Here is a 15,878-nt window from a genome sequence, read left to right on the forward strand (position 1 = left end):
AGAGTGCAGACATATATACCTTCTAAAAAGCTGTTGCATTCAACTAGTTAAGAAACAATGGAGGTCCGAACTAAAGTAGTCAGCATAAGTAAGAAGGGAATGTATTTGAGAAATGTTTGTTACATAAATTCTGGAGAACCTGCGTATTTGTGGGATATGGAAAGTAAATGGGAAAGAGAAGTCAAAAATTATTTCCAGATTTCAACAGGATGGATGGCAATATCGTTTCCTGAGACAAGAAAAGAAGAATGTTAGTCATAACCTGCTACTCTGCCCAAGGTAAATGGTTAACAGGAAGCAGACCCTGGCTTTGAATCCACATCTGATACAAAAGCCAATGCTGAAAACCTGTACTATGCCACATCCATCCTCTGAGTCTAAAAAAGCAGAGGAAAGTCATACCTCATAACTTGAAAAAAAAATTTTTAATAGGGTAGGAGACAAGAATCTGTCATGATAAGGAGTAGGGGTTGAACATATTTTCTATTGAAAATATGCTGGTTTAGAATAGTGGTTGAGGATAATGGAAGAGGGAAATGACTAAAGACATGTAAAAGCAGATATACCTTATTAAAAGTAAAACTGAAGTAGGAGACTTTGAATTTGCATTATATTAATAATAATGATGTTAATACTAGGTAACAACTTCAGAGAACTTTCTATGTTCCTAGCAGTATTTATGTACTTTACCATATTAATGAATTCTCACAATACCCCATGAGGTAATGCAATTATCCTCATTCTACAGATGAGGAAACTAAGCCATGAAATGGTTAAGCAACTTGTTCAAGAGCAATAGCTGTGCAATAGTAGTGCAATAGCAATAGTAGTGGTAGAGCCCGCATTTAAATTTAGGCAGTCTCTCTCTGCAACCCATTCTCTTAGTCACTATGCCTCTCAATATGTAATGAAGCCACTTTGCACAAGAGTGTAATTTTTCCATTGATGTTCAACTGGGAATAGAAATGGAGAAGGCAATTTAAAGTGCTAATCCAGGATTGGCATAAGAAAAGAGATACCACAGAGATCAGAAGATCAACTATTGGATTTAGCCTAAGAATAAAAGAAGCCGAGAGGAGCTGACAGATTGGGTGAAACTGGGGAATAGACGAGGTCTAGGGAATTAAAAGCAATTTTGATGTGGAAGAAGTCCTGAGAGAGTTGGAATTCTCGCTTGAGAGATAATTTTAACCTTAGGTTAGGATATTAAATTCTATCATTTCTGAGGCAGAGCAGAAACTCAGGCAGTCTCACTTCGTAGTCCTTCCTCTTAAGTACTGTAATACACTGCCTCTTATAACAGTAAAGTCACAAAGGTAACCAACAGAAAATTTTAAATAACATAACTATTTAAAAATTGGTGAAATGATGGTAAAATGGAGGGAGTTTTAAGGGAACTAAACTTTTAGCAAGGTAATACATCAAGAATTAGAGGTAGATTTCTTGGTTATAGAAATAACCATTAAGAGAACTAAAAACAAATTGTTTTATAAAGTAGTTGCCTCTGAGGAATGGGGCTGGGGCTTTTCATTATAAGTCCATCTGTACTATTATGCCTGTATAGCTTTCATTTTGGAAAAAGCAAAGCGAGTCTGGATTGTGGAAGCTGGGTCAAAATGGAAAATTGAACTTCTCATCTAAAATACTGTAACAACATAAAAGATATTTTAATCGCTAATAATTATTAGGAAGGTTATCACCCATGGATCAGAACTATTGAGGAATCCCTGGAAGACAGAAAGCAAACAGGAAACTTCTGGTCAAGATAGTATCATAGGTTAATGGCTTTAAACTACCCCTCTACTCTGAAAACATGGGGATTATAGAATGCATATGTATGTATTTATAATTGTGTGTGTATAAGTACACATACATACATACACACATATAGAGTAAGAGAAGAGAGTGAGGAAGCAGAGAAGGGAGAGGCAGGCAGAGTATTCTCAACAACAAGATAAATGTCTCCAAGAGAAAAAATAAATAAAACAATACAACAGCAATTATAGGAGCTCGAAGCTTATAAATAGCCAGAGGTTGCAAGAAGTTATATGTTTTCAAAATAAAAGCTTCAACCAAAATCTTCCCAACTGGACCCACCCATGAAAGGGGCGTGGGAAAAAATGCCGTATATATGTATATATATAATTCATATCTTCTTTGTGTGATATATTTTATAAAACCAATAAAGAAAATGGAATTTTTTTCAAGAAGTATATTCCAAGAGGGATCAACATAAATAGATAGGAAGAATAAAAAGTGAAAAACACAGAGAATAGTAAGGGTATGAGGGTAGAAAATTAGAAAAGGAAATGGGAAGTAGTTTGTCTTGACCAAAGATTAAAGGACGAGAGGAAGCGTTAGAAGAAACTGGTCTAAGCAGTCCTGATTTCTGGTGATGTTGTTTTAGCATTTGAACTGTTAAATGGTCCCAGAAATTATCTGGTCTTACGCCATGATGTTTATAAAGGAGCAGCAAAAATCCTTTCCTGGACATAGATATCCCATCCTTGGGCTGAAAATTACTTCCATCTTCTTATGAGGTTGTTATTGCCTTTACGTTGGTGAAGGAATGTGTACAAACAATGTGTCAAATCATTCTATTCTAGGGAACTTCAGGTATTGAGGGAGAATCTGGTCTGCAAGGAGAGCCAGGTGCAAAGGTAACCTTCCTAAATAGTAAAGGAGGTCTCTAAACTTTCACCATTGACTCCCCGATGTTTGCAATATTTTGGCAAACAGCCACCATCTTGGAAGCAGGTAAAGGACAGCAGATAAAAATGGAAAGTGTTCTCAAATGAGTCAGAATAAAATATTACTGAGAAAAAAATATTATTTGTCTCTATATATGCAGATAAGTATGTGTGTGTATATCTATACACACACATATATATATATACGGTTATATATGGGAGGGAATACAAATGAAAAAGCAAAATATTATAAATAAATTAATCTGAAGAAAAGGAAAAAATAGTGTTTTGGAACTCCTGTCTTCATGATATACCCTCCATAACTATTAGACATGCAGTTTTAGTAGAAAAGAGTTTAATCTTTCCCTTTGTTTCTTCAGGGAAATGTTGGACCTGCAGGCAGTGTTGGAGTGACTGGGGAGCCAGGGTTACGGGTACGTGCCTACTAGAAACCATTTTAATGCACTGGCCCTCCTATTTTAGAGACTCAAGACTCAGCCTAAAGACTTCAAAGATTGTATAATAAACTTTTCTGGTGCATTATAGAAAATGTTTGTCTTTATTTTATAATTTCAAAAGCTGCATGCTAAACCCTGTTCACATTGTAATTTAGTAGCATTGAGAGTCCTAACCACACACAACCTTTTTCTCAGAATCAGATGTACTCAGCAGAATCCTTGCCAAATGTGTGGAGTCACTGTGATGGTCACTAATGTTAGCATGAAGAAGAAATTCACAAATACTAGTGATCAACTCTCATGCTATTTCCGGACCTAACAAGACAGACAGACATTGAAATCTAATTTGTGTTTAGAAAAACAGCAACAAAAAACTAGAGTCATGCAAAGTTAACAAGATTCAAAGAAATAATTGTAGATTTTTGTAGACAAAAACAATTGTAGATAATTGTGATGAGGTAGCTTACAGAAGTTATTCTAATATAGACAGTGGTTAATTTAAGCTGTGGTAAGTTTTTTTTTCCAAGATAACAGGGACCAAGATAATTTTAAGAGACATTTGTTTACTAAAAGGTAAAGTTGGGAGATGTATTTTGCATTCGATTTCTTTCTTGTTCATTTTCCCCTTTTTTTCAAGGGGGTGGGAAGTATGAGGTCAGGGTAATGGAAGTGTCAGCAGTTGGAGCAATGAGCAACTGTGAAGACACACTGATTAATTTACTTGTAAATAGTTCAGGTGGCACGAGAGCCAGTACTTCTTTAATAGCTTCATAAATTGTGGCTCTACATTTCTACAAGTTCTGTGTCTAGAAGACAACTTCCAAATATACCAGGGCCTTGACAGTCACCTCTTCTCTGTAAGGGAGAAAATACAGACCTTAAAAATCCGGTACACTAATTTTAACTGAATTAAGTTGGATTAATCCATGTAAATTAAGAAAAGCAAGATACTATAATTTTATGAAATTCAGTATTTACAGTCTTTGAACTAAGAAACATAGGTATAGCTGTCTAAATATGCAAAGCTACCAAATGAATATATATTACCTTTAATTATCTAAAAGTTATTAATATTCTGAGACCATCTTGTGTTTGAATTTACAGTGCTATGACTCTTTAAATCATCTTCAGAGTTATTCCAGGCAAATTAAATCATGTTCATTATACTTTCAAATACTCCTTATAAATAAAGTAGAAGTAGGAATAAATGTATATAAACCTGCTACTTCTATAGATACCAGGGGCAAAAAAATAAATTTAGATAAATGATTTAGCGAAATAATAAATCTTACATTTCTGCTACCAAATAGGGTGAACCAGGAGCTGCTGGAGAAGAAGGTCTCCAGGGTAAAGATGGAATAAAGGTAAATTATACTTTTAACATTATGATTAAGGTAGATGTTTTTGAGAAATCTTTCAAATATTAAACGTAATTTTTTATGTGCCAACAAAAATCTCTTATTGCGTGGCATAATTATTTTACTACTTTCCCTTTCTCAAAAATTTTTACTGTGTTATAGGGGAACCCAGGAAGAAGGGGACTTCCTGGAGAGGATGGAGAAAAAGGAGAGACAGGCTTACCAGGGACCACAGGGCCCCTGGGTGGACCAGGTGTAATGGGTCCTCCGGTGAGTACTGCTGGGTTCAATACTCAGTGAACTCAGTCCTCTACACACCCACACCCCCACACACAAGTGTGAGCCATACACACACATTCTTGTCTCCCTTATATGTCCATTTGGTATTTGAAGGTATGGAACTATGGCTTGAGTAAAGAACAAACCAGGGACTGATTATCAGCCTTCCTAACATCCAAGGAAAAAAGATACTTTTCCCATGTGTCACACATGCTATTGAACTTCTTCATTTTTTTCTCACTTTATTGCGACATAATTGACATGTATTATATGTTATATAAGTTTACAGTGCATGACCTGTTGATTTGTTGTGCATAAATATTGCTAAATGATTCCCATAATAAGTTTAGTTAGCACATCTATCACCTCACACAGTTGCCTTTTTGTGTGTGTGGTGAGAATTTTTAAGAGTTACTGTCTTAGCATCTTTCAAGTACACAATACGGTGTTGTTAACTATAGTCACCATGCTGTACATTAGATCTCCAGAACTTATTCATCTTATAACTGGAAATTTGTACCCTTTGACCACCTTCACCTATTTTCCCCATCTCTTCACCCCTGGCAACACCAAACAACTCTGTTTCTATGAGTTCTTATGAGTTTCGTTAGGTAACACATATTCATGAGATCATACAGTATTTGTGTTTCTCTGACTTATTTCACAAGCAAAATGCTTTCAAGGTCTATCCATGTTGTTTCAAATGGCAGAATTTCCTTCTGATTATGACTGAATAATATTACATTGTATACATAGAGAACATATATATGTGTGTGTATATGATCACATTTTTTCAAATATTAGTTGACCTTATATGCATGGGTTTATCTCTGGGCTCTTGATTCTGTTCTTTTGGTCTATATGTCTGTTTTAATGCTGGTACCATACTGTTTTGGTTAATATAGTTTTGTATTGATAAAGTCTGAAATTAGGAAGTGTGATGCCTCCAGCCTTGTTCTTCTTTCTCAAGATTGTTTTAGCTATTTGGTGTCTTTTATGGTTCCATGAAAATTTTAGAATTGCTTTTTTCTATTTTGATAAAAAAAAACTGCCTGGAATCTTGATTGGAATTATACTGAATCTATAGATTGCTTTGGATAGTATGGACATTTTAACAATATGTGAAAATGAGATTTTTTCCACTTATTTGTATTTTCTTGAGTTTCTTTCATCAGTGTCTTCTAGTTTTCAGTGTATAGATATTTTACCTCCTGGGTTATATTTATTCTAAGTATTTTATTGATTTTGATACTACTGTAAATGGGATTATTTTCTTTATTTCTTTTTCAGATAATTTGTTGTTAGTGTGTGGAAATATGACTGGGTTTTAGTAGGTTGATTTTGTATCCTGCAACTTTATTGAAATCATTTATTAATGCTAACAGTTTTGTGGTACAGTCTTCAGAGTTTTCTGTATATTAAGATGTCACCTGCAAATAGACATGGTTTTACTTCTGTTTTACTTCTTCCTTTCTAACTTGGATGCCTTTTATTTCTTTTTCTTGCCCAATTGCTCAAGCTTGGACTTCCAGTCACACTTGCCATGTTCCTGATCTTGGAGGAAAAGCTTTTTTTGAGTATGATGTTAGCTGTGGGTTTTTCATATATGACTTTTATTATGTGACTTCTATACCCAATTTGTTGAGACATTTTATAATGAAAGGTTGTTGAATTTTTTCCAGGCCTTTTCTGCATCTATTCAGATGATCGTATGTTTTTTTCTTTAATTCTGGGAATGTGGTACATCACATTGACTGATTTGCAGATTTTTGAGTCATCTTTGCATACCTGGAATAAATCCCAGTTGATCATGGTGTATGGTCCTTTTAATATGCTATTGAATTCAGTTTGCTAGTATCTTGTTGAGAATTTTTGCATCTCTATTTGTCAGGGATATTGGCTGGCCTGAATTTTTTTTTCTTGTAGTATCCTTATCTGGCTTGGCATCAGAGTAATGCTGGCCTTGTAAAATGTCTTTGGGTATATTCCTTCTTCAAAATTTTGGGAAAATTTGAGAAAGTTTAGCATTAATTCTTCTTTAAATGTTTGATATGATTCAGCAGTAAAACCATTTGGTCCTGGGCTTTTCTTTGTTGAGAGGTTTTTCACTACTGATTCAATCTCCTTATTCATTGGTCTTTATAGATTTTCTATTTCTTCATGATTCAGTCTTGGTAGGTAGTATCTTTCTATTTCTCCATTTCTTCTAGGTTTTCAATTTGCTGGCAAATAATTGTATGTAGTAGTCTCTTATGATCCTTTTTCTTTTTGTGGTATCCTTTATGTCTCCTCTTTCATTTCTAACTTTGAGTCCTCTCTCTCGGTGAGTTTGGCTAAAGGTTTGTCAATTTTTTTTATCATTTTTTTTCTGACAGTTCAGATAATATTATTTTTCATATTGTTAAGTCCATAAGCTTTATTTTTTAACATCTTTATTGGCGTATAATTGCTTTACAATGGTGTGTTAGTTTCTGACGTATAACAAAGTGAATCAGCTATACATATACATATATCCCCATATCTCCTCCCTCTTCCATCTCCCTTCCACCCTCCCTATCCCACCCCTCTAGGTGGTCACAAAGCACTGAGCTGACCTCCCTGTGCTATGTGGCTGCTTCCCACTAGCTATCTATTTTACATTTGGTAGTGTATATTTGTCCATGCCACTCTCTCACTTTGTCACAGCTTACCCTTCCCCCTCCCCGTGTCCTCAAGTCCATTCTCTACATCTGCATCTTTATTCCCGTCCTGCCCCTAGGTTCTTCAGAACCATTTTTTTTTTTAGATTTCATATATATGTATTAACATATGGTATTCGTTTCTCTCTTTCTGACTTACTTCACTCTGTATAACAGACTCTAGGTCCATCCGCCTCACTTCAAATAACTCAATTTCGTTTCTTTTAATGGCTGAGTAATATTCCATTGTATATATGTGCCACATCTTCTTTATCCATTCATCTGTCGATGGACACTTAGGTTGCTTCCATGTCCTGGCTATTGTAAATACAGATGCAAAAATAGTTCTAAAAGGGAAGTTCATAGTGATAAATTCCACATTAGAAAAAGGGAAAGACCTCAAATAAGTAACCTAACTTTACTCTTCAAGGAAGTGGAAAAAGAAGAACAAAATAAGGCCAAAGTTAGCAAGAAGGAAGTGATAAAGATTAGAGCAGCAATAAGTGAAATAGAGGATAGGAAAACAATAGAAAAAATTAATGAGTTGGTTTTTAAAAATGATAAACATTGGAAGTTGTACACCATCATTCACACTGTAAGACCCTAACATGAAACTGTAGCCAAAAGGTCTAACAGCACTGTAGAGTGTATATGCATGTACATACATGGCCACTCTGTCTGCAAGATGCTTTAGTGGAATGTTAGATCTAAAGTTGGAAGCCTCTTCTCTTGCAATGTCTGCTAAAGAACAAGCATCTGCCAACAAACCTACTACTGCCATTCCAACATGTCGATCAACATTAAAAAGTCGTTTGTGGACTTCCCTGGTGGCGCAGTGGTTGAGAGTCTGCCTGCCGATGCAGGGGACACGGGTTCATGCCTGGTCCGGGAAGATCCCACATGCCGCAGAGCGGCTGGGCCCGTGAGCCATGGCTGCTGAGCCTGCACGTCTGGAGCCTGTGCTCCACAACGGGAGAGGCCACAGCAGTGAGAGGCCCGCGTACCGCAAAAAAAAAAAAAAAAAGTCGTTTGTTAGCACCTTCTTCATAAAATTTAGAAAGGACTAATTTTTCTACCCCAAAGACAGCACCATCTTTACATCTGATTCCAATAGCTGTACTACTATTTTCCACAGGCTTCATAGCATACTCAACGTGAAAAACTCTCCCATCAGGAGAGAATGTAGAGACTGACAGGTCATATCCAGTGCCAGTTGAGCTCATCATGCTAAAACCACTGGGACACCTAGGGCTTCAGGGTCTGAGGCATATTTTTTAATTTCCATATATTTGTGAGTTTTACAACTTTTCTCTCCTGTTGTTGATTTCTAGTTTCATACCATTGTGGCTGGAAAGTTACTTGATATAATTTCTATCTAACTGTATTTATAGAGACTTGTATTGTGGCCTTACATATGATCTATCTACAGAAATGTTCCATGTGAACATTTTTTGAGAAGAATGTGTATTCTGCTACTGTTGGATGGAATGTTCTTTATATGTCCATTACGTCTGTTTGGCCTGTAGTGTTGTTCAAATCTTCTGTTTCCTTATTAATTTTCTGTCTGGAAGATGTAGCCATTTTAGAGAGTAGGATATTAAAGTCCCCAAACAAGATAGTATTGCTGCTTATTTCTCCTTTTATTTCTGTTAGTATTTACTTTATATATTTAGATACTCCAAAGTTTGGCACATAAATATTTATAATTATTATATGTTATCAATTAATTGACCCATTTATCATTATTAATGACCTTCCTTATCTCTTGTGACTGTTTTCAGCTTAAAATCTATTTTATCTGATATAAGTATAGCTATCCCTGCTTTCTTTTGGTTACCATTTGCTTGAAATATCTTTCCTCATCCCTTCCCTCTCAGTCTTTGTGTGTCCTTCAAGCTTAAGTGAGCCTCCTGTAGGCAGCATATAGCTGGGTCTCTTTTTTTAAATCCTTTTAGCCATTCTGTCTTTTGATTGGATAAGTTAATCCATTTACAATTAAAGTAATTATTGATAAGTAAGGACTTCCTATTGCCATTGTGCTCATTGTTTGCTGATTCTTTTACAGACTCTTAACTTCATTGCTTCCTCACTTGCCCTTTTCCTTTGTGATTTTTGGACTTTTGTAGCAGTGTGCCTTGAATCCTTTATCATAATCTTGTGTATCTACTACATGTTTTTCCTTTGTGGCTCACATAAAATACATTACAATTCTAGCACCATAGTTTAAGCAGATAAAACTTAACTTTGATATCCTACAGAAACTTTATGTGTTTACTTGCTTCTCCCCCCTCACATTTTAGGTTACTGATGTTACAGTTTAATCTTTTTGTATTCTTTATCCAATAACAAATTATTGTAGTTATGGTTATTTTTGTTGTTTTTTTTGTTTATGTTTTTGTTTTCTAAAATAATGGGTTCATTGAGATGTAATTCACATATACCATAAAATTCACATGTTTAAAGTGTACAATTTAGTGGTTTATACTACATTCACAAAGTTGTGCAATCGTTACGACTGTCTAATTCCAGAACATTTTCATCATGCCAAAAACAAACCCTGTACCCACTACCAGTCATTCCCCATTCTCCCCTTCCCCTACCCTCTGGCAAACACTAATTTACTCTCTGTCTCTGTAGATTTTCCTATTCTGGACTATGATTAACTTTTTGAAGTGTAAAAAAGAATTCTTTCTTTCTTTTTTTACAACCCACCCCCCGCCGCTTTCCCCCCTTGGTGTCCATACATGTTCTCTACATCTGTGTCTCAATTTCTGCCCTGCAACCGGCTCACCTGTCCATTTTTCTAGGTTCCACATATATTCATTAATATACAATATTTGTTTTTCTCTTTCTGACTTACTTCACTCTGTATGACAATCTCTAGATCCATCCATGTCTCTACAAATGACCCAATTTTGTTCCTTTTTATGGCTGAATAATATTCCATTGTATATACGTACCACATCTTCTTTATCCATTCATCTGTCAATGGGCATTTAGGTTGTTTCCATTACCTGGCTATTGTAAATAGTGCCGCAATGAACATTGGGGTGCATGTGTCTTTTTTTTTTAATTTATTTTTTTATACAGGTTATTATTAGTCATCCATTTTATACACATCAGTGTATACATGTCAATCCCAATCTCCCAATTCATCACACCACAACCCCCCACCCCCGCTGCTTTTCACATGTGTCTTTTTGAATTATGGTTTTCCGAGGGTATATGTCCAGTAGTGAGATTGCTGGATCATATGGTAGTTCTATTTTTAGTTCTTTAAGGAACCTCCATACTGTTCTCCATAGTGGCTGTATCAATTTACACTCCCAACAACGCAGGAGGGTTCCCTTTTCTCCACACCCTCTCCAGTATTTGTTGTTTGTAGATTTTCTGATGATGCCCATTCTAACTGGTGTGAGGTGATACCTCATTGTAGTTTTCATCTGCATTAGCTCTAGTAGTTTTCTGGTGGCGTCTTTAGGATTCTCTCTATATAGTATCATGTCATCTGCAAACAATTACAGTTTTACTTCTTCTTTTCCAAATTGTATCCATTTTATTTCTTTTTCTTCTCTGATTGCCGTGGCTAGGACTTGCAAAACTATGTTGAACAGTAGGGGTGAGAGTGGACATCCTTGTCATGTTCCTGATCTTAGAGGAAATGCTTTCAGTTTTTCACCATTGAGAATGATGTTTGCTATGAGTTTGTCATATATGGCCTTTATTATGTTGAGCTAGATTCCCTCTATGCCCAAATATGAGAATTTTTATCATAAATGGGTGTTGCATTTTGTCAAAAGCTTTTTCTGCATCTACTGAGATGATCATATGGTTTTCCTTCTTCAGTTTGTTAATATGGTGTATCACATTGATTGATTTGCATATATTGAAAAATCCTAGTATGCCTGGGGTAAACCCCACTTGATCATGGTGTATGATCCTTTTAATGTGTTGTTGGATTCTGTTTGCTACTATTTTCTAGAGGATTTTTGCATCTATATTCATCAGTGATATTGTTTTGTAATTTTCTTTTTTTGTAGTATCTTTGTCTGGTTTTGGTATCAGGGTGATGGTGGCCTCATAGAATGAGTTTGGGAGTGTTCCTTCCTCTGCAAATTTTTGGAAGAGTTTGAGAAGGATGGGTGTTAGCTCTTCTCTAAACGTTTGATAGAATTCACCTGTGAAGCCATCTGGTCCTGGATTTTTGTTTGTTGGAAGATTCTTAATCACAGTTTCAATTTCATGACTTGTGATTGTTCTGTTCATATTTTCTGTTTCTTCCTGGTTCAGTCTTGGAAGGTTATATCTTTCTAAGAATCTGTCCATATCTTCCAAGTTGTCTATTTTATTGGCAGAGTGTTGATTGTAGTAGTCTCTTAGGATGCTTTGTATTTCTGCGGTCTGTTTAAACTTCTCCTTTTTCATTTCAATTTTATTGATTTGAGTCCTCTCCCTCTTATTCTTCATGAGTCTGGCTAATGGTTTATCAATTTTGTTTATCTTCTCAAAGAACCGGCTTTAAGTTCTGTTGATCTTTGCTTTTGTTTTCTTTGTTTCTATTTCATTTATTTCTGCTCTGATCTTTATGATTTCTTTCCTTCTGCTAACTTTGGGTTTTGTTTGTTCTTATTTCTCTAGTTCCTTTACGAGTAAGGTTAGATTGTTTATTTGAGATTTTTCTTGTTTCTTGAGGTAGGCTTGTATAGCTATAAACTTCCCTCTTAGAACTGCTTTTGCCACATCCCAAAGGTTTTGGATCATCGTGTTTTCATTGTCATTTGTCTCTAGGTATTTGATTTCCTCTTTGATTTCTTCAGTTATCTCTTGGTTTAGTAATATATTGTTTAGCCTCCATGTGTTTGTATTTTTTACAGATCTTCTCTTGTAATTGATTTCTATTCTCATAGCCTTGTGGTCAGAAAAGATGCTTGGTATGATTTCAATTTTCTTAAATTTACTGAGGCTTGATTTGTGACCCAAGATGTGATCTATCCTGGAGAATGATCTGTGCAGACTTGAGAAGAAAGTGTAATCTGCTGTTTTTGGATGGAATGTCTTATAAATATCAATTAAATCTCTCTGCTGTTGTGTCATTTAACACTTGTGTTTCCTTATTAATTTTCTGTTTGGACCAATCTGTCCATTGGTTTGAGTGACGTGTTAAAGTCCCCCACTATTATTGTGTTATTGTCGATTTCCTCTTTTAGAGATGTTAGCTGTTGCCTTATGTATTGAGGTGCTCCTATGTTGGGTGCATATATATTTATAATTGTTATATCTTCTTCTTGGATTGATCCCTTGATCATTATATAGTGTCCTTCCTTGTCTCTTGTAACATTTTAAAGTCTATTATATCTGATATGAGTATTACTACTCCAGCTTTCTTTTGATTTCCATTTGCATGGAATATCTTTTTCCATCCCCTCACTTTCAGTCTGTATGTGTCCCTAGGTCTGAAGTGGGTCTCTTGTAGACAGCATGTATATATAGGTCTTGTTTTTGTATCCATTCAGCAAGCCTGTGTCTTTTGGTTGGAGCATTTAATCCATTCACGTTTAAGGTAATTATCCATATGTATGTTCCTGTTACCATTTTCTTAATTTTTTGGGGTTTGTTTTTGTAGGGTCTTTTCTTCTCTTGTGTTTCCTACTTAGAGAAGTACCTTTAGCATTTGTTGTAGAGCTGGTTTGGTGGTGTTGAATTCTGTTAGCCTTTGCCTGTCTGTAAAGCTTTTGATTTCTCCATCGAATCTGCATGAGATCCTTGCTGTGTAGAGTAATCTTGGTTGTAGGTTCTTCCCTTTCATCACAAACTTTAAGTGTATCATGCCACTCCCTTCTGGCTTGTAGAGTTTCTGCTGAGAAATCAGCTGCTAACCTTATGGGAGTTCCCTTGTATGTTATTTGTCATTTTTCCCTTGCTGCTTTCAATAATTTTTCTTTGTCTTTAATTTTTGCCAATTTGATTACTGTGTGTCTAGGCATGTTTCTCCTTGGGTTTATCCTGTATGGGATTCTCTGCGCTTCCTGGACTTGGGTGGCTATTTCCTTTCCCATGTTAGGGAAGTTTTCGACTATAATCTCTTCAGATATTTTCTTGGGTCCTTTCTCTCTCTCTTCTCCTTCTGGGACCTGTATAATGCAAATATTGTTGCATTCAATGTTGTACCAGAAGCCTCTTAGACTTTCTTCATTTCTTTTCATTCTTTTTTCTTTATTCTGTTCCACAGCAGTGAATTCCACCATTCTGTCTTCCAGGTCACTTATCCGTTCTTCTGCCTCAGTTATTCTGCTATTGATTCCTTCTAGTGTATTTTTCACTTCAGTTATTGTATTGTTCATCTCTATTTGTTTGTTCTTTAATTTTTCTAGATCTTTGTTAAATATTTCTTGCATCTTCTTGATCTTTGCCTCCATTCTTTTTCCGAGGTCCTGGATCATCTTCACTATCATTATTCTGAATTCTTTTTCTGGAAGGTTGTCTATCTCCACTTCATTTAGTTGTTTTTCTGGGGTTTTATCTTGTTCCTTCATCTGGTACATAGCCCTCTGCCTTTTCATCTTGTCTATCTTTCTGTGAATGTGGTTTTTGTTCCACAGGCTGCAGGATTGTAGTTCTTCTTGCTTCTGCTGTCTGCCCTCTGGTGGATGAGGCTATCTAAGTGGTTTGTGCAAGTTTCCTGATAGGGGGGACTGGTGGTGGGTGGCGCTGGCTGTTGCTCTGGTGGTCAGAGCTCAGAAAAACTTTAATCCACTTGTCTGCTGATGGGTGGGGCTTGGTCCCCTCCCTGTTGGTTGTTTGGCCTGAGGCAACCCAACACTACACCTACCCAGGCTCTTTGGTGGGGCTAATGATGGACTCTGGGAGGGCTCATGCCAAGGAGTACTTCCTAGAACTTCTGCTGCCAGTGTCCTTGTCTTTGCGGTGAGCCACAGGCGCCCCCCACCTCTGCAGGAGACCCTCCAACACAAGCAGGTAGGTCTGGTTCAGTTTCTGTTGGGGGGTCACTACTCCTTCCCCTGGGTCCCGATGTGCACACTACTTTGTGCCCTCCAAGAGTGGAGTCTGTTTCCCCCAGTCCTGTCTAAGTCCTGCAATCAAATCCCACTAGCCTTCAAATCTGATTTTCTAGGAATTCCGACTCCCGTTGCCGGACCCCCAGGTTCGGACGCCTGATGTGGGGCTCAGAACCTTCACTCCAGTGGGTGGACTTCTGTGGTATAAGTGTTCTCCAGTTTGTGAGTCACCCGCACAGAAGTTATGGTATTTGATTTTATTGTGATTGCGCCCCTCCTACCATCTCATTGTGGCTTCTCCTTTGTCTTTGGATGTGGGGTATCGTTTTTGCTGAGTTCCAGTGTCTTCCTGTCGATGACTGTTCAGCAGTTGGTTGTGATTCCGGTGTTCTCACAAGAGGGAGTGAGAACACGTCCTTCTACTCCACCATCTTGAACCAATCCCATTATGGTTATTTTTAATAAACTTGTTTTTTAACCTTTTAACTAGAATTGTAAGTGATTTATGTACCACCATTACAATATTAGAGAATCTGGCTTTGAATATATATCTACCTTTAGTGGGGAGTTTCACACATTTATATGTTTTTACAATGTTATATTGTTATATTTCAGCTTCAAAAATGCCCTTTAGCATTTTTTGTAAGGCAGATTTAGTGGTGATAAACCCTTCAGCTTTTGTTTGTTTGGAAAAGTGTTTATCATGCCTTTATTCCTGAAGGACAGCTTTTTTGGGTATAGTGTTCTTGGTTAACAGGTTCTTTTTTTTCCTTTCCATATTTTGAAGATGTTAGTCCATTCTCTCCTGGTCTGCAAAATTTCTGCTGAGAAACCTACTTATAGTATTATTTAGGCTCCGTTATGTAATGAGTCACATTTCTCTTACTACTTTTTAAATTATCTCTTTGTTTTGACAATATAGTTACTGTCATCCCTCAGTATCCATAGGGGATTGGTTGCAGGACCCCCACAGGTACCAAAATCTGCACATGCTTAAGTCCCTTACATAAAATGGCATAGTATTTGCATATAACCTACATACATTCTCTCATATACTTTAAATCACCTCTAGATTACTTACAATCTTAATATAATATAAATGCAATGTAAATAGTTTTAAATACAGTATAAATGCTGTGTAAACCAGTGTCAGTTCATGGCAAGTTCATGTTTTGTTTTGGAACTTTCTGGAATTTTTTTGGTAACATTTTTGATCCACAGTTGTTTGACTCTGCAGTTGTGGAACCCGCAGATACTGAAGGCTGACTATAATGTGTCTCAAAGTGACCTTTTTTGGGTTTAACCTGTTTGGGATTTTTGAGCCTCAAAAATCTGGACGTCTATTTCTTTCCCCAAGTTTAGGACATTTTCAGCCATTATATCTTTAAGTAGTCTTTCT

The 15,878-nt window shown here is 36.4% G+C and overlaps 1 protein-coding gene and 1 pseudogene across 2 annotated transcripts in view; one reads left to right on the forward strand and one right to left on the reverse strand.

Moving 5' to 3' along the window:
• Window positions 1–15,878, forward strand: part of COL24A1 (collagen type XXIV alpha 1 chain) — a 377,122-nt gene that overhangs the window by 255,791 nt on the left and 105,453 nt on the right. Inside the window, exons 34-37 of the mRNA XM_024767884.1 lie at window positions 2,607–2,660; window positions 3,071–3,124; window positions 4,459–4,512; window positions 4,669–4,776. Of these exons, the coding sequence (XP_024623652.1) occupies window positions 2,607–2,660; window positions 3,071–3,124; window positions 4,459–4,512; window positions 4,669–4,776 (270 nt within the window). The remainder of the gene's footprint in view (window positions 1–2,606; window positions 2,661–3,070; window positions 3,125–4,458; window positions 4,513–4,668; window positions 4,777–15,878) is intronic.
• LOC112415072 (proteasome subunit alpha type-3 pseudogene) lies at window positions 4,908–8,686 on the reverse strand (annotated as a pseudogene). Its single transcript, XR_003006274.1, has 3 exons — window positions 8,497–8,686; window positions 8,030–8,279; window positions 4,908–4,953 (listed from the first exon to the last, which is right to left on the reverse strand). The product of XR_003006274.1 is annotated as a proteasome subunit alpha type-3 pseudogene (transcript).

This window comes from Neophocaena asiaeorientalis, unplaced genomic scaffold (assembly GCF_003031525.2).
Source record: "Neophocaena asiaeorientalis asiaeorientalis breed wild unplaced genomic scaffold, Neophocaena_asiaeorientalis_V1.1 scaffold546, whole genome shotgun sequence".
Lineage (NCBI taxonomy): Eukaryota > Metazoa > Chordata > Mammalia > Artiodactyla > Phocoenidae > Neophocaena > Neophocaena asiaeorientalis.